Here is a 26,803-nt window from a genome sequence, read left to right as displayed (position 1 = left end):
TACAGTATTCACACATGCAGGGGACCTAGATCCAGCTCACGGAAAGTCATAACGTCTAGCCCTGAGCCTGAGGCTTAGACACATCTGTCTATTAATGTCAGTGTGCCCCGCCAGTATGTGCCTGCGCCTTCTATGGGATAAGAGCCATGCAGAGGGATGAACTGGAAGACCGATGCTGCAGCAGCAGCAGCAGAAGAAGAAGAGTTGGTTCTTATATGCCGCTTTTCCCTACATGAAGGAGGCTCAAAGTGGCTCACAGTCGCCTTCCTATTCCTCTCTCCACAACAGACACCCTGTGGGGTGGGTGAGGCTGAGAGAGCCCTGATATCACTGCCCGGTCAGAACAGCTTTATCAGTGCCGTGGCGAGCCCAAGGTCACCCAGCTGTCTGCATGTGGGGGAGTGCAGAATCGAACCCGGCATGCCAGATTAGAAGTCCGCACTCCTAACCACTACACCAAACTGGCTCTCCAGCAGATCCACGGGGTAGGGAAACGATGGTGTGCTGGGGACTGAGTGCAAACCCAATGGGGTTTCTAGATGTGGGGAAGGATGAAGCAAGTGAGAGGATCTCCACCGTCCTGAAGGATGCACAGACTTCATACCATTTAAGACACCCTGGTTCTGACTTGCTAAAGAGACTGAGTGGCTAGGTGTTTGTTATTGGAGAGCCATCCCCCCCCAGTGCAAAGTGCTACGTATATGCCTACCTTTTGTGGCAAAGAACCATTCCCCGCCTTCTCCTGATGCGAGAGGCCCTGCCTCTCTGCATTCTGATTGGTCACTGTGAGCACTATGTGAGTGCCGGTGGAATCCGTGATGAGGGTAGGGGGAGGCGCTCCTTTGATGAGGTCAGTGAAGCCCCGGCTTTGCTGGCCAAGGAAAAAGTGGGAGGCTTGATGTGGGGACTCCGTGGCTGCTTCTGGGACCTCCTGCTTCACCATGGCTGCTTTCTTTGGCACAGAGCTTGAATCCGAGGTGTCCATTTGGCTAGTGGTCTGTGTGGGCTTTACTTGATCGGTGGGGCAGCTGGGGGGGCCCATAAATTGACAACTCACAAGCCTCTTTTCATTCTTAGTGGGGGCGCCAAAGGCGGGTGGCTCAGGGGCTGGGGCTGGAGCTGTGCCTTCCTCCCCAACGACCATGGCTGACAGAGGCTGCTGAGACCGTTTCTCTCGCTCCAGCTGCAGCTTCAGCATCTCTACCAGCTGCTGCTTCTGCTTCAGCATGCGCGTGAGTTCCTCAATCTGCTTGTCTTTCTCTTGCAGCATCTGGTCTTTGTCCTGGGCCTCCGTGTCCTTGCTGCGGTTAACACAAGGCTCTCCCCATGGCGTCCCGTTAGAACTGCAGCTGATGGCTTTGGAGCTCTCTTCCTTCACCAGGAATTGCACCGGGGATGCTTGGAGGGTGAGCTGAGTCAAAGGAGAGGTCACCATCTCCCCAAAGGCATCGCCGCTGGTTGAGTTCTCATCCCCGGCACTCAGCAGCGAGCGCTCAGAGGGGGTGGGAGAGACCGGAGGGGTGGAGCCTGTGCTGCCGAACTTCATCACGCCATTGCCGGCCACTGTGGCCACAACCACCTCTGCCGAAGTGATGCCAGCGCTAACCAGCGCTGGCCCCGCGCCCAGCCTGGCTGCTGGGAAGGCTACCACCACTTCCGCAGCTTTGGGGAGAATCGCCGTGTTGGGCTTTGGAGCAGCGGCTGCATGGGCGGCTGTACCATTCTGCTCCTGATAGGCCTTGAGCCGCTCGATGAGATCTGTCTTGTTCCCTGACACAGGGAGCGCCCTCAGCTTCAACTCCTGCTTCAGCTCCGCCACCTGGAACGCGCCAGAATTAAATCAAAAGCTGCAGGACTTCCATACAAACCAAACCAGAAGGATTCTGCCCTCCACTTCGGAACACCTTTAAAGTAGTGACAGAACCTTCTGCCAGTCAATATCAACTCCACCCTCCAAGTATTTATTTGTTTAGAAAATGTTCAGGGATCCCACTTTTCTCACTGCTGCCCCCTCCTCCATGTTATACTCTCAACAAATAAGGCGGGTCAGGCTGAGAGTGTGTGGCGGGTCCAAGGCCACACAGGGGGCTTCCCTGAGTGGGGGATCTGAATCCAGCTCTCCTAGACTCTGGTCTGATATTTTAACCAGTACGCCAGGGGTAGTCAAACTGCAGCCCTCCAGATGTCCATGGGCTACAAATCCCAGGAGCCCCTGCCAGCGAATGCTGGCAGGGGCTCCTGGGAATTGCAGTCCACGGACATCTGAAGGGCCGCAGTTTGACTACCCCTGCACTACACCTTACTTATTCAACCCGTGGCTATTTCAACAGCAGCACTGAGCTAAATAACTGCAGCTCGGCAAGCAGCAAGGACACTTGTTCCGAAGGCTTTCTGTCCCCCCCACCTGCATCAGCGATGGTCGCAGCCGCCAGGGCTTACCTTCATGTCATCCAGATTGCTCGGGAGAGTTCCTGGCTTGCCCGCTGGAGCACTGCTGCTTTGTCGCGTCAACCCGTTAGAACTGGAAGAAACAGAAGAGGTGCTGCTGACAGCTGCAGAGAGACCACGCATGGGCGGGGCAGCACTGCCACTCTGCTGCTCTCCAGGAGGCCTGAGGGGGAAGGAAAGGCTGGACTGAGTATTCCATGGCAAGGCTGATGCTGGGGCCCCTTCCCCACCCCCATCCCCCGGGAAGCCTCCACCCCTCCTCACAAGCCGCTTCCAAGACGCAGCACGGGCAAATGTCCCTGGCTTAGCGACTGCTGGGAAAATTCATTTTGGCAGCTTTCAGTGTCTTTTGCCTGCTGGTAGTTAGGGATTCAGATTCTTACTACAATACACTAGAAAGGGGTTTTGCCCAATCATCCATTGGCTGCTGACTGTGAAATATGTAACGTGTACGGCACAATTAAGCAGAAAGCTGTATGCTGAGTCATATATACAATTGTTTGTGTGTTTGAGGTTGTTTGTTATACACTGCCCCTCTCGGACACTGCTGTCTTGGGGCGGTGAACAACAATTCAGATAAATCATAATGACACTAATAAAAATTTACATAACATAACATTGAATAAACTTTAAAATCACAGATAAAACCACTGTCAGCACCAACAATTCTAGATTGATAGTAATTTCAGTCATCTGAATGTACAGAGGAGGGAAAAGGGGAGGGGGGGGGAGAGAAGGGACGGGAAGGAGGCCCAGAATTTAGATGTAAGAGTTTTTTGGCTGGCCCAGCAGAACAGCTCTGTCTCACAGGCCCTGTGGAACTTAGCAGGCTCTGACAGAGCCCTGATCTCCCCAGGGTGTGCTATCAGATAAGCAGCAATTGGCTTGCATCCTGCTAAGTATTCCCATGGTCAAGGAGGTGGGGGAGATCTGTACTAATTTCCCCCAAGCCATTCCTGAGAATCCCCTGGGAGTTCCCTGTCACTTGCCCTCCTTGTGCCCAAAGAAATACTAGCCAGGACTGAAGTCACTGCCTGTCACTGGACAGAGCCAATTAAATAACCTGCAGCTTTTATTAAAAATTGATTGGCCGGGGGGGGGGGGGGGAGAACATTAAAACTGCCAGGCACTTTTTAAAGGGCTTATGTAAATATTGCCCACATCCAGCCTACTGACAGTTTTGCCTAACGTGACCACTTCTACAGCAACTCTGCAACATTCACTCAGTAAGACGGCAGGTCATGTACCCCTCTTGATTCAGAATGTGGCTGATTACAAGAGTGATTTGTCCCCAGAAGGAGAGGACAGCATGACCTCATCCCCACTGCTCATCTTGCAACGAGCCCCCATTTTCTGCTGAAGATGAAAGAATAGTTAGGCAGCTGCAGCTCTGAGCCCCGTGAAATGGAGAAGAACCAACTGCAGGAGGCAAGAACCCGTACTTTGGTGGGGCTGGTAAGATGGTCTGATAGTTGTAATGCTGTTGCTGCTGCTGATTCAGAATCTGGAGCTGCAGAAAGAGCTGCTGCTGTTGCAAGATTTTGGCATAAGATGAATCCATGGGAGGGGCTCCTTTGTCCTGCTTTTGGTCCGGTGGAATATACTGATGGTATTTCAGCTTCTTGACTTTCGGCTTCGGCTCCTTGGATTTCTTGCTGCGCTGGGATTTCTCACAGGAGGACTTGGACTGGCTTTGCTATTTGAAGTCAGAAAATAGAGGGATCAGGTAAATGCCAGAGATGGTGACAGCATGAATAAAGGGTGCAAAGGCAGAGACAGCAATGATTAGCCCATTCATCACATTAGCCCATTCATCATCCCCTTAAGAGATTTCCAGGGACAACCTACATAGAGATTCTCACGTACCTTTTCATTAAAATATACCAGGCTCTTCCAATTTTAGAATGCCAATGATATAATCATATAAAATAGCTTGTCCTGAAATATCATTCACTGATCTTTTTCTGGAAGAATATAAAATTCTTAATAATTCTCTAAGAGCCATTTTTTGTCCCACACGGGCAGTATTTATAATTCCACCAGTAGATTACTAGGAGCACAAGAGACTAAAAGGGTTCCTGTATTAAATCCTCCAACACAAGCTTAAGAGGAAGAATTCCTTTCCTACCCCAAGGCCCTACTACCACAAACAGCTGCATTTTATTAGGACCGGTGCCAATGGGAGAGTAAAGGCAAGTTCATAGGCTTAATTCCTCTTTTAATCCGCTCCTTTGTAAATGAAGACCACCATGTTATAATGCTTAGGAGGAGACAAGAAAGGGGATCTGAAGAGATGCTGATAGTCAAGAGCCGTCTACTCAGCATCTCTTGCTGAACCCATAGCAGAGCGGATTTGATGACTGTTTCCAGTTCTTAGCAGCCCCCTTGTTAACCTCTGCATGAAATCTACCTTGATAAGGGTTGGAAGTGGTTTGGCAGCGGGAGTCACAACTCCGTTGGTGAGATGAGGAGGCACCAGAGGTGGAAGCGGTGGCAGGGGAGTTGGTGGCTGCTCAGGTGGGAAGGGGGCATCACAGAGATCTGCACTGGCTTTTAACTGAGACACAACCTGCAACAATAAGCCAGAGGACACACATCCATAGTAACAGGGCGACACAAGGCAGTGATTATTTTAGGGGGACATGGCAAAGAGATCATGGCTGCATCCAGACTAGAAAGGGCAAAGCAAACAAAAGGAACGAGCCAGGCGGTACCCAGGCCCCTCCCTCTTCTCCTCAAGCCTCCACACAGACTGATGAGATCTTTGGATCAGAACTAACAACAGTTTGCTGTGATGTCCAAATTTAACAAACAGAGATTTTGTGTCTTGCTTACAAACCACAGCTATATCATAGTATACAGGGGTTTGTAGGCAAGAAACAAATGATGCAAAAAAGGAAAAGAAAACCGTATTTTGTTTTGATGTAACAACACATCTGATTAGTTCTATACCAGCCAATCTACAATCTGAAGCCCAAGGATGTCTTGGTTTGTTCTCCTCGCAAACCAACCACAGAAAGAGCAGAAAGTGATACAGGCCCCAGGTGTTGCTTGATTGGTTTGTTTGTTTGCTTCTTTCTTTACATTTTCTCAGACTCAGGTTTATACCCAGAAATACGTTTCTCTGAGCAAGCATCAAAGACCAGGGCCAGGAGCCCAGCCCTCTCTCCAGCTGTTATCACCCAGCTCACCTTTCCATCTGCTATCCTCCACAAATTGAGCCCTTAGTACCATTTTAAGGTTTAGGCATCAGAGAGTCTTTGCTGGTTTGCTCAGCAAATATGTTACTGCCACTGATCATGTGCCTGGCATTTCTTCTCAAGGGCACAGGTGTTGCTTGAGAACACTTGGGGCTGAGGAGCGCAACAGGAGCCAACAATGCACACTCTCACCTGAGCAGGCGATACCACTGTGCGGGTGGGAAGCAAATCGCCCACCCGGGCATCCATTGGGGATGGCACAGACCCCTGGGATTCATGGCTGGCCGGCTGTTCTGGGGACAGGGCATCACTGCTGTCCTCGTCGAAGGAGGAATTATCTGCCACCTTTGGGTAGTTTACTTGTCCCACTGAAAACAATAAAAGCCAAGTTCATTCACCATACAACAGATGATACGAGTCAATTGTAGCTAGTATGAGATGTGTCCTGACCATGCTAAAGGAATTTAGGAACGAAAAGGAAGCAAATGTTAGGTATCGCCTTTGCAACGGATACCATCGACTGGCAAGATATGGCTAAGCTGGCTGAAAGATGCTCTTGTGCCTCTGCGTAGCAAACAGAACAATACTTTTGGTACATCCAGGCATAAGGTCTGACTTGGAGATGCCCAAATCATGAAGAATAGACAAGCATGCATGTGTGCAAGCACTGGAAATCCCGCACCAATCTTTGAAGAAGCTGTCACAATGGATTATTGTTCTCCGTGTCAACTATGCTATGTAGCTATTTCCTTAGTATCCAAAGAGGTTTACAACCAAGAGAAGCTGCTTCACAACAACTTGCATTCTTCTGACAGCTGCTCTGAACATTCGCCCCTCTTGAAATCACAACAGAGTTAATGATACTTAGGGAAACTGCAAGGCCTGGGCTGCTATTTGTACTTGCAAAATTTGCACAGGATCTCTCAAAAAAACTCCTGTCTTTCCTCCCAAGTTCCTTCCTGTGAAACAGGAGAGGCTCTCAAACAAGATCTTCAGCAGAAAAAGGGCCCACAGTTGTAAACGGACCATTAGGGAACCGAGGCCTCTGGAGTTCCTTCACTCTGGGCTTATTTGTGCCACTTTTCAGCACTTTCCTATCCTGTTTCATAGAAGATGTATGGTCTTAAGTTAATACACAAAATTATTTCTGCCTCTTTCTTTCCAAAGGATAATGCAGCAACTGTACAAACCAGTCTACAAAGGAGAAATCAGACACTCCTTTCAAGCAATTTCCTTAGCCTTCCTTCTTGACCGGGGGCAGCATTCAAGCCCCACATCTGTCCAACTATATTTTTCAAGGAGCTACTATTTGGCTTTCATCTTTTCCCCTACCTGCTCATTTGTGTGTTACGCTTGATTCTTTCCATGACTGGGCCAAAACATCTGAGATTAATGGCTGCTAACAAGTAGACAGATTTTCAGGTAAGAAAGCAAAATGCAGAAGACAAGGAAGATAACCACCTTACTGTAGCCATGGAGATAGCTTTGCTATACTTCTGCTTGGAAGAGTGTTTTGCACTTCCAACTGAAACCGTTAAGAAACTATTCTGTTGTTTTCCACATATTGGGAATGGCTTGTGACTTGCCATTGTCTCCAGCACATGCACATGGACCTCTTCTTGCCACCAACCTTACCAATGAGAGCTTCCTTCAGGCTAGATTCCACTGGCAGAATGTTCTTCTCCACCAACTCCATGGGACCTGGCCGCTGGGCAATCTTCTCATTGAGATCATCGGCCAGTCTGGCCCTCTTCAACTTCAGCTGCTTGGCCTGCAGGGATGGTTCAGCAGAGGTCTCTGCTCAAGGGAAGCAGCAACAACGTGATCAGTGCAGGACTTGCAAGTGGAATCACAACCCACCCTCTCCTGAAGCAGACCTCACTCTCTAGAGTCAATGGGAGAAGCCCACTCCCTCAGCCCACCTCAACATGCATGACTGTCTTTCACCATGACACCAGCCCTGTGTGTTCAAAATAATTATCCAAACAAGTCACAGCATTTGGAACCTTACTAACAATGAATAAATTGATCATTCATAATCAAATGGATCCCCTGCTTTCATAAATATGTAAACATCTTGTACTTCACACACTTTTAGATGGGTCTCTAGTTCAGGAGAAGTAATTCTAACTAACATTTCACTTTGCCCGAGTCCTTTTCCTCGCAACTATCTCAGGAAGACCACAGGGCAGCTATTTCTAAAGCAAGGGTTTCATTTTTGTTAACAATACAATAACACAAGCTATATTCCTGCGGAACCTTTAAAACAATGTACTGCCCTTGGTCTACTGCTGCTGCACCCTGCTGGGACTTCAGAAATGTGGAATGAAATAAATAACATGCACAGGACAAGCCATTAAGACACTGGTAGAATCATAGAATTATAAAGTTGGAAGGAATCTCCAGGGTGATCTAGTCCCACCCTGCAGAATGCAGGAAATCCATAACTACCTGCCCACCACAGTGATCCCAATTCCATGCCCAGATGATGGATGCCCCCCCCCCAAAAAAAAAACCCCGAATCCCTGGCCAGTCTGGCCTGGAGGAAATTCACTTCTCAACCCCAAAGTGCTGATCGGCATTTCCCTGGGCATGCAAGAAAGGGCCACAACAGCCAAGCCCTGACACAATCCCTTCTGCCCACCCACTGACAATCTGCCTAAATTCACAGAATTAGCATTTCTATGAGGTGGCCATCTAGCCTCTGCTTTAAAACTTTCTCCAAGGAAGGAGAAGCCACCACCTCCCAAGGTAGCCTGTTCCAGTGAGAAACCACTGAGATGAGTACCACCTCGGTTCCCTTCACTCACTGTCCATGTGTTCTTATGACACATGCTTCAATGAATAAGTGATTACAGGTCTGACAGGCTGCTCGTTCAAACAAACCTATCTGCAAGATGCTGAAAGAATGAGTTCTCAATCTCATAGTCCAATTTCCAGACCCTATTCATTCATTCCCTAACTGAACAAAAACAAGGGAAAAGAACCACAAATGCCACACTGGCAACCAGTGGCCAAGTTTACCATACTTGGAGCTTACTAGGGACCATACCTTCCAGAATGTGCATTCTCACCAACTCCGATCTCTCTGGCCGGGACCGGATCTTCCGTTTCAGGTAGTCCTCTGTCTGCAGGCCAAACACAAGTCATGCTGATCCAAGTAGAACAACAAGAATTTAATAGCTAAAAAGCACACCTTGGATTAGCTGGCAAATGGCAACAGCTGTTCCTTCAGGTTCTAACTAGACCTGACACTGGAGAATGTAACAGGCACAGAACAATCTTGTTCTCTGGTTAGGCAGGCTGATTCTACAGCACTTGACTGAAAAACCTGAGGAAATCAGATTACCAAACTTAACAGCCAAATGTTGTCTGAGATGCTTACACTGAAGTATGTAAAATATATCTTTCCAAGATGTTTCTGAAAAATGGAAGCAATCTATTAATAGGAAAACTCAGATGAAACCAGTCCTATATCTTGAAAGACAAGTCTCCATAACCTTTGCAGGACAGCAATTAATTCACCCAAGCTCCAGTTCCAATGGTTTCAAATGAAAATAAATTGTCCAGTAGCCAAAGCATTCCCAGATTCATGCAATGGTTAGGTAACTGGACTAGACTGGGATTTGAGAAATCCAGGTTTAAATCCCCAAACTGCTATGAAGCTCACTGGGAGGCTTGGGTCAGTCACTCTTAGGTGATCTGACTCAAAGGGCTGTTGTAGGCATCAACCGGGGAAAGGATCACAGAATCATAGAAGGGACCTCATGGAGACGCATATACACTACTCCAATCTCCTTGTAGGAAGCATGTCCTAAAATTTTACTTTCAGGCAAAAATGCTGTTCTCATCCAGCTCTCCAGGAGGTCCTGAGTTCCCCAAAGAATGGCACCTGTGTCATGCTGCTTCTCATTTAGTTTCTGTTTTATCAGGCCAATAGGCATGGGCAGAATCAAACAAATTGTAGGGTAGGTAAAGAGGGGCACTTTCTCAGGACGAGGGCTTTGGGTTTTGAACTCTAATTCACGTGATGATATCAGTCACAAAAGGAATAGGAGACCCAAAACCTATCACTTCAAGAGGTGTGCAAAATGAAAAACCCAAGATCCTCAAGAGAAAATCAGCAGCTTAAAAGAATTTTGGGCCCAGATTTGGAAGACTCTTAAAAGAAGTGTTAGCTTACCCTGGCCCGTTCCAAACTTCTCCTCTGTTCGTGAAATGCAGCTGGACTTTTCAGAGCTGTTGGGGGAAATAACAAGGAGTGAATTACACAAGTTAGTCCCCTCTTGTTTCTAAAAGTGACCCACACTCATTTAAAGTTATCCATCAAGGTACAGGGAGTACTTCCTGCATATGCTTAGCACATGGACCAGGTCTTTAACTGAATTAAACCCACATCTTGGTGGCTGGCCAACCTAAACCAGCTGAGAATGCAGCATATTTCCAAAGGAACACTCTATGTTTTAAAGGGATATGCTATTGTTTAAAATAAATGCAACCTTTCCTCTGTTTGACTGCCAAAACAAATGACCACCAGCCTATTCCATGGGGGACAGAACAGAACACTTCAACGGGATACTGCACAACACACAAGATGCACAAAAAATCCTGACACATCTGCACTCACAAGACATACAACTGCCTCTTGTTAGGATGATTCTTCAATTTGATTTAATAATTTAAAGTAGAGTCACATAAAAGGGAGGAAAACAAGCCAAGTAAGATCATTTCTCGACCAACACATTAAAAAGGCAGAAAATCCAAGGAGTAATTTTCATTCACAGTGAGTATTTCTCCTCTTTGTTTCTTTCCCCTCCCCTGGAGCATGGCCAAGACAAGACCTATTTTAAGACACTGATCAGCAGCTGCCCAGCACTAGACAACTTTGGAAGAGCCCTTTGGCAGGGTTTCCCCTATGCCATTCTAATAAGTTCACTAATAATACTGATGCCAACCAATGCAGTTTTCCTCAACACATTACAGTAGTGAGTGTCAGCCGTGTTCTGCATGTAGCAGCGCCATTATCTTTCCAAAGAGGAACAAAAAAGAAAGTGATGCTATTGCAAGGATGCTACACTAACGCAGCCTATATTACTGCTTATGCAAGAGATGTACTGGAAACTGTGCATTAAGGATTCCAACAGAACAAGAAGATGCAAACAGCTAGAACAGTTTGCTTAAAATATATGTAACTAGGGTAATAACATGTCAAGATCTATCTTGGCCTAGACTGGACTAAAGATGGACACAGAAAGTAAAAGGGTGGACTGAAGTGGAGACATTTTCATGTTGTGGCCATAAATTATTGTGCAGGCACTGCATGTGAAAGATCTGCAAGGCTATGGTTTCTAATCTGTTACAAATCAACAGGGATTCAATTTTTTAACATGTCATTGCATATATAACTGGAAGTGTTTAAGGTGGATCATTTCCACACTGTACAGGGAACGCCTACAGCATTCCTCTCTCCGTTCTGCTTGTACACTTATATGTTATACATACATATAGTGTTTTGTTTGCTGCCTTGGGAACCCTAACTGGTTGAAATGGTGGCATATAAATGTTTTAACTAAATAAATATACTAAGCCACATGCACTCTTAATTTCATTTCTGTGTGCACTACAGACTGACCTTTTGTCATTTCCAGCCAAGAAGATTCTCTAGTGCAGCCTTTTTCAACCTTTTGACCATGCAGGAGCCCCTGAAATAATCGTTCAGGCTCTGAGGAGTTCCAGAAGTGATTATCAGCTGGCCACGCCTCCCGATCACACCCCCAGGAGTGACATCACCACCCACGTTAACAGGCAAGCTCAAGGTGAACTCCATGGAAAAGAGACAGGAGGTAGTTTGTGGAGGAGACATGCAGGCACATTAACCACGAGAGAACTCACTCATGCTCAGGAGGGGTAGCAATGAAAGCGGCCGGGTCCCTAGCTTGTGGCTGAATCCATTAAGATGGGAGGGGAAAGGTCATGGACCCCCACCAGAGCTCCTGTGGACCCCAGGCGTCCACAGATCCCTGGTTGGGAATGCCTGCTCTAATGACTACAACGTATCTGTAAGAACATCAATTAGAAAATGCCAAGCAAGAGTTTTTCTGCATTTTCAAACATTCTACAATGAAAACATATGGGTGCAGCAGCATGGGCTACCTTACTGTCATTAATGATTCTAGTTACTCTTAAAGGTAAAGGTAAAGGTATCCCCTGTGCAAGCACCGAGTCATGTCTGACCCTTGGGGTGACGCCCTCTAGCGTTTTCATAGCAGACTCAATACGGGGTGGTTTGCCAGTGCCTTCCCCAGTCATTACCGTTTACCCCCCAGCAAGCAAGCTGGGTACTCATTTTACCGACCTCGGAAGGATGGAAGGCTGAGTCAACCTTGAGCCGGCTGCTGGGATTGAACTCCCAGCCTCATGGGCAAAGCTTTCAGACAGCTGCCTTACCACTCTGCGCCACAAGAGGCTCTAGTTACTCTTGGACCTAGCCAAACAAATTAGCTACTGTAATGGCACTATCTATCATATACTGATCTGAACTCTTAAGCAGCTGCCCCTTTCAACATACAAGTGTAAACTAGGGGAAAGCAGTGGGCAATCAGTGTGAACAAGGTAGGGTGGACCTATGGTTTCTGTTCAATAAATCTCATCTTCCTTTTGAGAAGTCCAAATCTTATACAAGATTTTAGTATTAAGGCTTCCATGGTACATTAAAAATCCCCAATTTGACTGTTGTTGGAGGAGAATGCCAACAAGATACCATCAACTTGTGGTGACTCCATAGGGTTTTCATTGGAAGAGACTTCCTCTATCCAGGGCCAAACAGTTCCAATGGTTATCACTTAGCTTAAACGCCTTCACTAGCAAACACAGATGATGAACCTGCAGGCAGTCTCAGAGGGCCTAAAAAGCCACTGAGGTAAAATACAACCAACTCTTGCTCTTAAATCTTGTTTTATCAAATCTGAACACTGCATGATCTTGCCTTTCTCAACTTTTTTACCATTGAGAAATCCCTGAAATATTTTTCAAGTTTCAAGAAACCCCCAAATTGGCAAGATCATGCAGGATATGGTGGGGAAGCATAGCTGTGTACATGCACCCCCAGGGCCCCTCTCCTCCCCACCCCCTTCCAGGCTCATCATTGGCTATTTTGGGAGTGGGGGGGGAGGTTGACATGATCACATATTGTCATATCATCCAATAAATGCTTAACAGATTTAGAAAATATATTTAAAAATAATTAGCTCCCACCCTCGGGTTTCATGAAACACTGGGTGAGAAAGCCTGCTGTATTCACAAGAAGAAGAGTTGGTTCTAATATGCCACTTTTCTCTACCCGAAGGAGTCTCAAAGTGCCTCAGTCGCCTTCCCTTTCCTCTCCCCACAACAGACACCCTGTGAGGTGGGTGAGGCTGAGAGAGCCCTGCTTGGTCAGCGGGTGAGAGAGAGACCTGCTTGGTCAGCACCATGGCTAACCCAAGGTCACCCAGCCGGTTGCATGTGGGGGAGTGCAGAAGTGAACCCGGCTCACTTGATTAGAAGTTTGTACTCTTAACCACTACACCAAAGGAGAATCTTATGTTTCCATGTATACATGTTTATTCAAAACAGCTTTTGAGTTCAAAATACAGAATTAGACTAACGGTTCACTGAATGCCTGAGACAATGTTTAAGAGTTTTGCTATACTTCCGATGTGAGGCTACATGGCTGGAAAGAAGTGCCAAAGGACTCTCTTCAAGATTCCTCCACTGTGTCCCTCCCATACCAAATTTTTAGAACAACCTGGAGGTAGAGGCAGTAATAACCCATTTGATAGACAGGCAGAGAACTTACTGAATGAAAGCTTATGTGCTTTTCCTGCAGGGTTAGGGAAGAATACCTACCTGATGGATGCATGGTGACAGATTGAGAAATTTCAGTGCTACTTCTCTAGAATTTGTTATATACCACAACAAGACATGCAATTTCCTCAGTAGTTTGAGGACTAAAAAGTAATGATGACAAACCCTACTGCCCTATCTTCCTTGTTCTCTGCAAAAGCCCTGCTCTGTGAGCCCCTACTTTTGGAAGGAAGGCAGGTAGCAACCATATAAAGGGTTTTTTTCAGCGGTGGCACCTAATCTGTGAAATGCCCTTCCTCTTGAGGCCTACACTACTTTCTTTTAGGGTAAATCTCCCTGTTCATCCAGGCTTCTAATAAAGATGTGATTAATTCATTAATTACAATATAAATAAATGAATGAGCAAGCAAACATTATTTTACAGTCTGTTTTAGCCTGAACAATATTTATGACCCTTTTAAAGCATCTCCATATTTGGTATTGTTTTATGGTGCTGGGCTTCAATAGCTTTATGTCATTTTATATTGTATGTAAGCCACCTGGGGCCAGTTTCCTGAAGAGGTGGCACAAAAATTTTCTAAGTAAATACATATATACAAAAATAATCATGATGATCTTTTAGTGTATACCCCAAAGGCAGATTTTAGCCTGATTCATCATAATCTCTTATGGGTATTTCTCCAGAGAAACACTCTAGTTTGTACTTCTCTCCAGTGCTGGCACTACGTCAAAGTACAGAACTTTCATATTTGACCTCTGAAAATGCCAAAAGGGAACAAGTCTCTCTTTACTTCCCCCTAACATTCTCTTGGAAGAAAAACATATCTGAAAAGGATCATTGCAGCAGTATCAGACTTCATCCAAACTAACTAAACAGTGTACATTTTTCTTGGCTGCCTAAAAAGTACATAACAAACAGCCTGGAATTGTCAAACAATTATACCGTGTCAGTTATGAGGCCAAGAGACTTTTTCCAGTGCAGTCTCAAAATGTAATCTAGATGCAAGCAACCATATTTATGAACTGCAGTAACCCACCCACAATGACAGTTGAGAAATGAACTGTCGTTTTCAGTTTTCCATTAAAAAAAACCTTGGTCTTCAAGATTATGTGAAGTTTTCAAAAATGTGAAGTTTTCTTGATTCAAAAAATAGTTAACATATGAATTCAAAATTCAAAATTGATGCATTGTAGTATTCCTGTTTTGTTGATATTTGTTCATATTTCCAATAGCCACATGGTTGTGACAGTTGGACAATAAAAAAATCAAGACAAGAGAAAAATGGATTTGTTTGAACTCTGGTGTTGGAGAAGGCTTCTGCGGGTTCCATGGACAGCAAAAGTCACAAACAAGGAAATATTACTGTGCATAAAATCTGATATATCACTGGTAGGCAAAATCACAAAACTCCGGTTCACTTACTATGGCCATAACATGCAATCCAACTCAATGGAGAGAACAATTATGCAAGGACTGGTCAGTGGGAAAAGGAACCAGGCCAACAAAGAACAGGGTGGTTTGTTGTTGTTGTTATGTGCAAAGTCGTGTCCGACCCATCGCGACCCCATGGACAATGATCCTCCAGGCCTTCCTGTCCTCTACCATTCCCTGGAGTCCTTTTAAGTTTGCACCTACTGCTTCAGTGACTCCATCCATCCACCTCATTCTCTGTCGTCCCCTTCTTCTTTTGCCCTCGATCACTCCCAGCATTAGGCTCTTCTCCAGGGAGTCCTTCCTTCTCATGAGGTGGCCAAAGTATTTGAGTTTCATCTTCAGGATCTGGCCTTCTAAAGAGCAGTCAGGGCTGATCTCCTCTAGGACTGACCGGTTTGTTCGCCTTGCAGTCCAAGGGACTCGCAAGAGTCTTCTCCAGCACCAGAGTTCAAAAGCCTCAATTCTTTGACGCTCGGCCTTCCTTATGGTCCAACTTTCGCAGCCATACATTGCAACTGGGAATACCATAGCCTTGACTAAACGCACTTTTGTTGGTAGGCTGATGTCTCTGCTTTTTAGGATGCTGTCTAGATTTGCCATAGCTTTCCTCCCTAGGAGCAAGCGTCTTTTAATTTCTTTGCTGCAGTCCCCATCTGCAGTGATCTTGGAGCCGAGGAAAATAAAATCTGTCACTATCTCCATTTCTTCCCCATCTATTTGCCAGGAATTGAGAGGGCCGGCTGCCATGATCTTTGTTTTCTTGATGTTGAGTTTCAAGCCAACTTTTGCACTCTCCTCCTTCACCCGCATCAACAGGCTCTTTAGTTCCTCTTCACTTTCTGCCATTAGAGTGGTATCATCTGCATATCTGAGGTTGTTGATATTTCTCCCTGCAATTTTGATCCCAATTGGTGACTCCTCTAATCCCGCCTTTCTCATGATGTGCTCCGCATACAAGTTAAATAGGCAAGGCGACAGTATACAGCCTTGCCGAACTCCTTTCTCAATTTTGAACCAATCCGTGATTCCATGTTCAGTTCTCACTGTTGCTTCTTGACCTGCATATAAATTTCTCAAGAGACAAATAAGATGCTCTGGTATTCCCATCTCTTTAAGAACTTGCCACAATTTGTTGTGCTCCACACAATCAAAGGCTTTAGCATAGTCAATGAAGCAGAAGTAGATGTTCTTCTGGAACTCCCTAGCTTTTTCCATGATCCAGCGTATGTTGGCAATTTGATCTCTAGTTCCTCTACCTCTTCGAAATCCTGCCTGTACTTCTGGAAGTTCTCGGTCCACATATTGCTGGAGCCTAGCTTGTAGGATTTTGAGCATAACTTTGCTAGCATGAGAAATGAGTGCAATGGTGCGGTAGTTTGAACATTCTTTGGCATTGCCCTTCTTTGGGATTGGAATGTAAACTGACCTTTTCCAATCCTGTGGCCATTGCTGAGTTTTCCAAATTTGCTGGCATATTGAGTGTAGCACTTTTACTGCATCGTCCTTTAAGATTTTGAATAGTTCAACTGGGATGCTGTCACCACCACTAGCTTTATTGTTGCTCAGACTTCCTAAGGCCCATTTGACTTCACATTCCAGTATGTCTGGCTCCAGGTCAGTAACTACCCCACTGTGGTCATCAGGGATGTTAAGCTCGCTCTTGTATAGTTCTTCTGTATAATTTTGCCACCTTTGCTTAATCTCTTCTGCTTCTGTGAGGTCCCTACCATTTTGGTCCCTTATCATACCCATCTTTGCATGAAACGTTCTCTTCATATCTCCAATTTTCTTGAAAAGATCTCTGGTCCTCCCCATTCTATTGTTTTCTTCTATTTGTTTGCACTGTTCATTTAAGAAGGCATTCTTATCTCTTCTAGCTTTTCTCTGGAATTCTGCATTCAATTGGGTGTATCTTCCTCTTTCTCCCTTGCCTTTCACTTCCCTTCTCTCCTTAGCTATTTGTAAAGCTTCCTCAGACAGCCATTTTGATTTCTTGCATTTCTTTTTCTTTGGGATGGTTTTAGTTGCTACCTCTTGTACAATGTCGCGAACCTCCGTCCATAGTTCTTCAGGCACTCTGTCTATCAGATCTAATTCCTTAAATCTATTTGTCACCTCTACTGTATATTCGTCGGGGATATGATTTAGTTCGTACCTGAGTGGCCTAGTGCTTTTCCCTACTTTCTTCAATTTAAGCCTAAATTTTGCAACAAGAAGCTCATGATCTGAACCACAATCAGCTCCTGGTCTTGTTTTTATTGCCTGTATAGAACTTTTCCATCTTTGGCTGCAGAGTACATAGACAATCTGATTTCTGTGTTGACCGTCTGGTGATGTCCATGTGTAGAGTCGTCTCTTGGGTTGTTGGAAAAGAGTGTTTGCTATGACCATTGTATTCTCTTGACAAAATTCTACCAGCCTGTGCCCTGCTTCATTTTGTACTCCAAGGCCAAACTTGCCTGTTATCCCAGTTATCTTTTGGCTTCCTACTTTAGCATTCCAATCCCCCATGATGATAAGCACATCATTTTTTGGCGTTGCTTCTATAAGGTGTTGTAGGGCTTCATAGAACTGATCAACTTAATCCTCTTCAGCAGCAGTGGTTGGGGCATAGACCTGGATCACTGTGATGTTGAATGGTTTGCCTTGGATTCGAACTGAGATCATTCTGTCATTTTGGGGATTGTATCCCAAGACTGCTTTTCCTACTCTCTTATTGATTATAAAGGCTACTCCATTTCTTCTGCGAGATTCTTGTCCACAGTAGTATACCTGATGGTCATCTGAATTAAATTCACCCATTCCTGTCCATTTTAGTTCACTGATTCCTAAAATGTCGATGTTCAGTCTTCTCATTTCTTGTTTAACCACGTCCAGCTTGCCTTGATTCATGGACAGGGTGGTTAGAGACAATCAAAATGGACACCAGTCTGAACAATACACAACTAAAAGAAGTGGTGCAAGATCGGTGACATGACCTCTCCTCTCCCCCTTCCAAAATGGCCACTGATCGGCCTGTAGGTGGTGGAATGGGAAAGCCCTTTTTTAATGGTGGTGTCTTGCCTAAGGAATGTCCTTCCCATTGAGGCTTGCCTGGCACCTACCCTACTCTCTTTTAGGCAATAGGCCAAAATGTTTCTTTTAACTTAAGTTTTTTTAATGAGTTTAATCTTTTTACAACATTCTGCATCATTCTGCTGCTAGCCTGACAACTGCTTTAAAAGACAGATTTTAAGCTGCTCAATGTTTTATGCTGTTCTTCAACTCCAATGAGGTTTTGAATGCTGGATTTTTAATAGCTAAAATGTTTTATGGGGGGGAGTTATGTTTTAATTTATGATGTTTCTGGGCTTTTTCAAAGCCTGAGTAATGTTTCAGGGGTTTCTCAATGATCAAAAAGTTGAGAAAGGTTGTTGTATAGATTCTCTGGAAAGACAGGAAAGAAATGTTCTTTAAAAATTAATCTAATTTGTTCAGTAACAGCACATTGTTTACAGACATAAGCCATATTGCAATCTAATAAAGTTAACAAATGGTATTACTAACCTCAAGGATAAGAAACTGAACAAATTTTTTTTCTAAAGAGCGGCAAATTTCCTAACCACTTAATGATAGGAAGACAACAAAGATGATTACTAGAGAAGGACTAGTTGGCAACACAAGTCTTTGCACCTGTACATACACATTTAAAGGAGTCGTGTACAGACCTGAGGGGAAAAGAGTTAGTGGTATCACAAAATTGAGGCAAAGCAGATTATACATGGTTAATCCATGTAACAGATTGCCATTAGATATAAGGAGGGCAGACAGTATAATTAGATTTTTAAAGGATTTATTGAATCCATTACAAGGTATCAGACAAGCTGGTCAAGGCATGTATTTGCACTGTGAAGGTGTTCTTATGCCTTTGATTGCCAGATGGCAGGAATGCGTTTTTTAAAATTACATACTTATCCTGAACAGCATCTGTTGCATTAGAAAATCCAAAGCCAGAACTCATACAACAGTGTGATCACTAAAAGCCTGAAACATATTGTCTGCATTAACTCAGGGGTAAAACTATATATTATACTGAAAATGGCAGCTATACACTGATCCTTTCCATAACATCTGGTAGAATCTACCCAGGTGTTTTTAGACTCTGAATGTGATGATAACGTGTATTTCAAATCCAATGCTACTGCTTGCTTTTAGATTCTCTCCTGTTGAACCCATGACTCCTTGTCTTCTGTCCCAAAGTTGGCCCAGACAGCATCATTGCTGAACATCACATTCCATGAAAATTTAAGAATTTTATCTTGTCCTGAAAGACTTAATATTATTTTTCTTTAAAAATATTTACCATGTCCAAAACCACGTTTCAGTTGTAATTCCACACTCATGACAAGGCTCAGGTTCAACAATTAAAGAGCTGGTTCTGTGGGTTCTCTTCAAGAGACAAGTTGCTCTAATTCTCTACTGTAGGGGTAGTCAACCTGTGGTCCTCCAGATATTCATGAACTACAATCCCCATGAGCCCCTGCCAGCAAACTTGCCACCACTGTTACAGTTTGATGGTTTTTACATTTCTTCTCTTTAAAACTAAGAAAAGAGACAAATTTGGCTGCTTCCTCCACCTTCTTACAGCCAGCCATGTTGTAAGGTTATTTATTCATGCAGGTCCCCTACTCTTCACAAGTTTTCACTCACATAGAGTTGCTGAGGAAAGAAGCTGTTGTGAAAAATTTACTCTGTTAGTGTGATCCTTTGGTGCTGCAAAGGATCCAACCTTTCCAGTGCTTAAAAAAAAACAAGGAACAGAAACTACAGTCTAAAAGGGATTGTGTGTACAATGAGGCATTTATTAATTATGAAACTTTAAGATTTGATGCTACAAGAAGAAATAGCTTTGGAAATTCCCCCAAATGGATTTTAGATTGCCAACTTTTGATTGGGAGGGTGGGCATTAATGGTGCTGTGAAGAAATGCATGTTTGATGTAGATGGCTGACCAGAGTGAAACATTTACCAGGAAGTTTTAAAAGTTTTTCTCTCTGGGCTGAAAATAGATCTAGCAGGAGAGATAATGGGTGGCTCAAGCTCTCCCCCTTCTCCAATCAGGGAACAAAGATTTGGAGGAAAGGCTCCAGGAACAACCCCCAAGGAGAATCTCTATGAAAAGCTTCTCTTACCTCGCCTAACCTGATCAGTGGATAGGAAAAAAGAGCAGATAGAATTCCTGAAAACAAGGAGAAAGGGGGGGAGGGGGTTGTACTGAATCCATCAGAGCAGTCAGAGCTCTTAACTAAGATCCAGAGGACACAGCTATTGCCATCTGCTGAAAAATGAACAGCAGAGTCGAAACTGAAAAGTATAATTCCTGTTCCAGAATGTAAGTTAGAGAATTGAAGCATTCATTTTCAAAAGTAAATTTTCCAAATTCAGTTTTCACAACTGAACAGCATCCAGTATAAAACTGTTTCCAAATTAATGCTTCCTCAAAATTTCATTCTGAAAACTTTCATTCTGAAAATTTTTGACTCAGCTGTTCGTTTTTCTGGAAAAATAGAGCATTAAATATTTTTCACTATTTTGCTCTCACGGTTTGTCATATTTTTTACCTATACTGTGTGGCCCATTCCTTTCACATTACCATGTGTTGCCTGGACAGCTGAAAGGAGCTGCAGGGTAATAGAAACTCTGTAATCTATAACTAAGGAGCCTGTCTTATATTTTAACAAATGACAGGGCCTGTATAGAGAGAGGGATAGAGGAACTGCATTTTACCCATTTCTTTTCAGTCTGGTGCTATGCTGTGAACATTTTCACTTTAATAAATACTTTTGATGCTGGTAATGGTTCTCTGTAACACAGAGACCCCCACTGTATTTTAAAAGGAGCACCAGGGGAAGGAAGGCAGTTGGCAACTGGCCATTCTTCCAGAGTTGCCCAAGGCAATAAACAGTCTCCATGGTGACTCGGCATTGAGCAATGGTTGACACTAAGACAAGGCCTCAGACTTCGAAAGGAAAGCTGGGAGTCCTGACCCTCCCAGCAAGCCATTCCTTACAAATTCAGGTAGAGGCAGAGAAAATAAAGCTTCTCCAGTTGTTGGGAAAAGCTTGGAGGGCAGACTAGAACAGGGCCTGCAGGCCACAGCAGGACTGTTCTGCCACAGAAGCTTTCAAAAATCTGCCCTTCTTTCTTGTCCTCTCTTTCTTGTCCATCCAGCATCCTCAGACACTTCGAACATTAAGAAAAAGCTCCCTGTAACATTTGGTATGTGTGACCCTGCATGACTGAACCAGGAAGTACGAAATGGCTCGGCTTCACAGGACAGCAGTGGTATTAAAAACAAAAGTACTTCTCGGCCAAAGGCCTCTGAATTAGCCTGTGTAATGGGAACACTCAGTACATTAAACTTGGCATAAATCATTCTTCAGGGTATCTTTGCTATTCATATTTAACATTAACTAAGCTATCTTTCTCATCTGGCCAAAATGGTGAGTAAACAGGGCACAGAGAACTTCCTTTCATTGATAAAATTAATGACACAGCCTAAGAAAGTTAATGTTGCTTGCTACTGCTGTTTATCACTTTGCTCCTGAAATACATACATCCAAAATCTGCTTCTGAGTGTTAATAGCTTTAGGAGTCATGGAAATCCATTGATTAGTGCACATATGTAAAATACAGATTGCACGCTTTCAGTAAATTTCCAGGGGATGGAAGAACTACTGATCATTATGTCCTTGCTGATATTTAAATTACATTATAGTGAATTGTTGCATCCCTGCTTTGGCATCAGTTTAGCTGAGCTCCAAACAGATAAGTGCATCATTTCTGCAGAATGCTTTGCCCTGCTATTTCAGATATTTCACGCTGTCTTTTGTAACCAAGGAAGAAAACACCTGCAGCTGTTCTCCATAAGAATATAGCAGCTCTGCTGGATCAGACCAGTAATCTATCAGTCCAATGCCTGCTTAACACAGTGGCCAACCAAATGATAATATCTGAACAGGATGCCAGATGGAAAGACTGTATAGCAACATTAACTAGTGGCAGAAGACCAGCTGCAAACTCATCCACATCAATGTCTCTTTCTCCAATGTACCCACTGTGAGTTCTTCTACTCTACAAAATTTATTCTCTCAAAGCTGTCCTATGGGCCTTTACATGAAGTCTTTTGTGTTTAATCCCCAAATATAAACACTATTTTCCATACTGCACAGAGGGTTTATTCAGACAAGCAAGAAGTGATCATCATTCAGCTTGTAGAAAATAACAGAAAGAGACCAGAATGGTATCAGAGTCCAGTAGCACCTTTAAGACCAACAAAGATTTATTCAAGGCACGAGCTTTTGAGTGCAAGCGTGCTTGCACTCGAAAGCTCACGCCTTGAATAAATCTTTGTTGGCCTTAAAGGTGCTACTGGGCTCTGATTTTATTGTGCTACTTCAGACCAACACGGCTACTCATTTGAATCAGACCAGAATGAAGTTAGACAAAGTGTTCCACATAAACTGCTATAGGAGGCCTAAGGGTGGTAAACTGCAATTATCTTGGCATCCACATCCAAATTTACATGGCATTAAAATAAGACAAGGAACAGGCCATTCCTGAATTTTATCCATTTGCAAGTTCAGTCACAAATAGATTGGTGCAACAATGTGAATAGCATTAAGGAATATTGAGACACATGTTGCTACTTTCAAACAAAGTACTAATCACGAAAGGGCACTATAGAGCAGCATAAGGGCACCCTTATTGGTGTACCGTTGCCCTCTCCATTCTGCTTGTCCCAAGACAAAGGAGGAGGCTTACTACAAGTACCAGTGCCCTGCGTTTGCTCAGGCTATGGTTTCACAATCAATCTCTGTGGATTTCCTGCCTGCCTGGTGGTTTGCAAGTGTCGACAGCATCCAACAACCTGCAGATTGCACAGTGGAAGACCTCAACACATGCATCTCAGGGCTGTACTGAAAATGGACACAGGATAGATAGATGTGTTTTATCTTGCGACTGAATCACACATGCTCTATGATACAGACATGAAATACTGTCTTGGAAGATAAATGGCATTTTGAAATGTCAGGAAGAAAGAGAGGCAAAGAACTCCACTCATTGTAGGGGGCATGTTATCATTAGCAGGATGTCTAGTAACCTTCCATTCCATGCACATGGGAAAGACATCAAGGAAAAATGTATTTTTAATTTATTTGTACCCCAACTTATTGCTGTGAGGCAGGGCAAATCACAAACATGTATTCAAACAGTGTAAAGTAGGTATTCCCAATGTGGCACCCAACAAGTGGTGCTGGAAAGTGGAATTTCTAATAATCACCTGCCTATAAAATTTATACGTGCTCATCTGGACCAAGGCCTGCTTTAGAAACATGCCTCAAAGAATTTTATCTGGGCTCCGGGTCCATAGAATGAATTAGTAAGTAAGCTTTTTGAAAGTTTTCCCTAATTGATTTATATTGTATTATTACAACACAGCTTTTCTTCTCCTTTTTTCCAGAGGCCCTTAGTGTCCTAAATATTAAACATTTTATATTACTGTATTTAAAGGAGCCTACTGTATATTTAATATTTATTTCCCTATATTTTATGTATGCTGTTCACATCTGAAACATGTCTGGCCAGTGGAGGCATTAGTATGAATGTATACAAGTATTTTAATGAGGCTCTATTTTAAGCCTTGGGTTTTTAATTTTAATAAATATTAATATTCAATTTTACATTATGTTCTACCTTACAGAGGCTTGAGCACATTTTACTTATTTTGATCCACCCCCTTTTTTTCTTTCTTTTTTTAAGTGGATGGCTCCAGGTGGCAATTTTACCCAGCAGGACTTCTGATTGGCTGTGCAGATTTTTTTTTAAAGCACACTGCTTTGGCAGCAGCTGCCACCACACCACAAGAATCTTCACCGCATGACTTGTGCACAGGCAAGAAAAGGTTTTCAGTAGGTTCATCTTTAATCTGTTAAGCAGAGGTTCTATCTGAAATGTTGACATGTTGATGTGTTATGCACAACCTCACTTCCTGACATTCTGTGGCTGGCTCTGCCTCCTGTGCCAATCATTTTGTGTTGGGCTCCACCACACTGTGGCAGAATTCCAAAGGACCCACAGACTCAAAAAGTTCAGGAACCTCTGCCTTAAGGCATCAATGAACAATGCATTGACAATGAATGACAATATCATAAGACTATACAAACAAGCCATTAACACCAGACATATAAAAAATACAGGACACAAACTACAAAAGTCGAAGACAAGGCAGAAAAGGACATACATACCATAAACAGTGCAAGAGATGTGTTAAAAAATCACAACAGCAGCATCAGCAGTCTTAATTTATTTTCTGATCTTCTGTAGCTAGAGTATGGGTTGGGAGCATCTTTTTGATAGGGAGGGCCTGGTCGATGTTACTGCTTTACTGGCCCCAACCTAAAGCCTGGCAGAAGAGCTCCATCTTGCAGGCCCTGCAGGGCCCACATATGTTCTGGGAGCTCGGTCCACCTGGTAGGGGCCAATATGGAAAATGTCCTGGCCCTGGTTGAGGCCAGACATAACTCCTTGGGGCCAGGGACCACCAGCTGGTTGGTATTAGTAGAGCAAAGTGCTCTTCGGGGAGTGTAGATACAGAGGTGGTTTCTTAGATATATAGGACCCAGAGTGTGGATGGCCACATGGGTAAGGACCAAATCCTTAAATTTGATTCAGAATTCAACTGGGAGCCAGTGTAGTTGTTGGAACACAGGTCAAATGTGTGCCCTCCATGGTATACTCATAAGGACCCTGGATGCTGCATTCTGGATCAGTTGCAGTTTCCAGAGCAAGCATAAGCGTAGACCTGCATAGACCGATGGCCATCCTATTTTGCCTTCATAAAAATGCTATCCTGAACATATCTGTTTGCACCTCACTCCCAATAATAACTAGGCAGCAGTGTTCTGTAACACTTGGAGTTTCAAGTGGACTTTGACACTATAGAATGTATTACGGTAATCTAGGTTACGATATGTAGGGGAAACCCAACACCTGTAGTAAAACACCAATTTCTAATAACCTTCCATGTTCTTCTAGTAGGTAGCCAAACATGTAACTGTTTTATCTTCCTCAAAATGGTGCATAATTTTTACAAAACATTTTTATAATGTGACTGAGACCCATGGTGCATATTCTGCAGCTATATTGTGACCTTATCATAAAGAATTAAACATTTTCCTTCTACATGCACTTTTAAATTAATAGTTATATTGGTGACAGATGCTATGCACTTGGCAATGATTGTCTATTGAAGCACAGATTCATAACATTATATCCATATTAAATTATTTGTTCTACTTAATATTTCTGGTTCGGGCTTGGAGGAGGAGCTGGTCTCATAGCTTATACCCACTCAGGGCGGCGGTCCCACCCGAGTGCTTCCTCTTCCAACCAGCTTGCCTGTCTGTCCAGTGGCCAGCCAATCGCCTTCCATCCCCTACCCGACCATCTCCTCCTCCTTCCATTTCCCTCCAAGGCTCGGAGGCTGCAGATCCCTGCTGCATGAGGGCTTCCCCTGCCGGTGAGTTCCCTGCCCGGGGGCTGACAGTCTTTCCATGTCCTGGGGGAAGGGAGAGGCCATCCACAGAATTCTTCCACCCCATCTCCCTAATGTAGTGCCCACTGTATTCCTGAATGCAACAAGCAGGAGCTTCTAAGTCTTTTAGAATTTGTCAAATTGATAACACTGCTGTTATCAAATCTCTCATTAGTAACCTAGCAAACAGTCAATATAATATTAATAAAACAAGACTTCGGAGTTCATAATGCAAAAAGAAATCATACTCTGTCATCCACAGTTCAGCAACAACCTTAGCGATCTATCTTGTGAAAGAACGCATGGAAGTGACACATGGTAGGATAGAGCACCTGATCTCTCTCAAAAGCAAGGTAAAGGAATGTTTAGCAAGATAAACTGAACCTTTCCCATGAGGAACAAGAAAAGGACATGGATAAAGAAATGCACACATTCTAGTTAGAGGAACAGGAACCACTCTGTAGCAGAAAAAGAAACACTGCCTTGCTTCTGAACTTCTTATATAAGAGATCATGGATTAGGACCATCCTATTTTCCAGTGCTGAAACTCAGTGCTCCACAGCTTCCACGGGAGCAAAGAAAACCTATTTGAGAATAAGTACAGACTGAGTTTCATCTTATTTACCAGGATCAGAAAGGGCAGGCTGAGCATCCATCCAAACAGCATCCAGGGATACTTTTACTCTACTCCACATAAGTGAATAATTGTCAATCACTGCTATCAGGGGACTGCAAGGAGAAGCAACGGTGTGATGGGAGGGGGCTAACCCAGAGCTGAAAACTGGCACCCTGAGCTTTACTGACTCCATGGAAATGTAAAATATGTGGATTACACACTAATCCCCTGTACCTCAGCAGTCCACACAACAGACACCCTCCTTTAAACAATACACAAGCATACTTATAATGATGGGCTGTTAGATACACACAATCCAGAATGAAACACCTTGTAACTATGTGCTCAGAATCCATACACTTCAGAATGAAACCTAAAGTACTCAGACCATGCGAAAGAGACTGCTCAGAAAAAGGAAGCTGTTACTAGGCTACAGCCTTTGTGAAGGCTTCAGGGGAAATGGAGACAATGCCAAAATGATTCACATGTGCTTATGTTATAGTGGCTGATGCAGGTGACACATTTAGGCCTACTTCTATCGTAACTGTTCATTTCAATGAAAATCTGTTTTCAACAGGAGGCTGACAGTGCAATGCTAAACAGAGTTATGCCCTTCTCAGCCCAGAGAGTCTCAGGGACTGAGGAGGGTGAACCTGTTTAGAGCTGCCCCGTGAGCCTGCCAGC

The 26,803-nt window shown here is 43.9% G+C and overlaps 1 protein-coding gene across 7 annotated transcripts in view; it reads right to left on the bottom strand.

Annotated features, from left to right (window-relative positions):
• MRTFA (myocardin related transcription factor A) overlaps positions 1-26,803 on the bottom strand; it is a 111,050-nt gene that overhangs the window by 9,670 nt on the left and 74,577 nt on the right. For 6 of the 7 annotated variants that reach the window (XM_077339403.1, XM_077339405.1, XM_077339404.1 and 3 more), the window contains 8 exons: positions 9,832-9,887; positions 8,701-8,776; positions 7,284-7,445; positions 5,841-6,016; positions 4,859-5,017; positions 3,891-4,144; positions 2,440-2,611; positions 710-1,819 (listed from right to left, as the gene is read on the bottom strand). In XM_077339403.1, coding sequence (XP_077195518.1) covers positions 710-1,819; positions 2,440-2,611; positions 3,891-4,144; positions 4,859-5,017; positions 5,841-6,016; positions 7,284-7,445; positions 8,701-8,776; positions 9,832-9,887 — 2,165 coding nt within the window. The remainder of the gene's footprint in view (positions 1-709; positions 1,820-2,439; positions 2,612-3,890; positions 4,145-4,858; positions 5,018-5,840; positions 6,017-7,283; positions 7,446-8,700; positions 8,777-9,831; positions 9,888-26,803) is intronic. The other variant, XM_077339401.1, reaches the window with a different exon arrangement.

The sequence above is a fragment of the Paroedura picta genome, chromosome 5 (genome assembly GCF_049243985.1).
Source record: "Paroedura picta isolate Pp20150507F chromosome 5, Ppicta_v3.0, whole genome shotgun sequence".
Classification (NCBI taxonomy): Eukaryota; Metazoa; Chordata; class Lepidosauria; order Squamata; family Gekkonidae; genus Paroedura; species Paroedura picta.
Note: the sequence above shows the minus strand (reverse complement) of the source record. Positions and strands in the feature narration are given on the sequence as shown.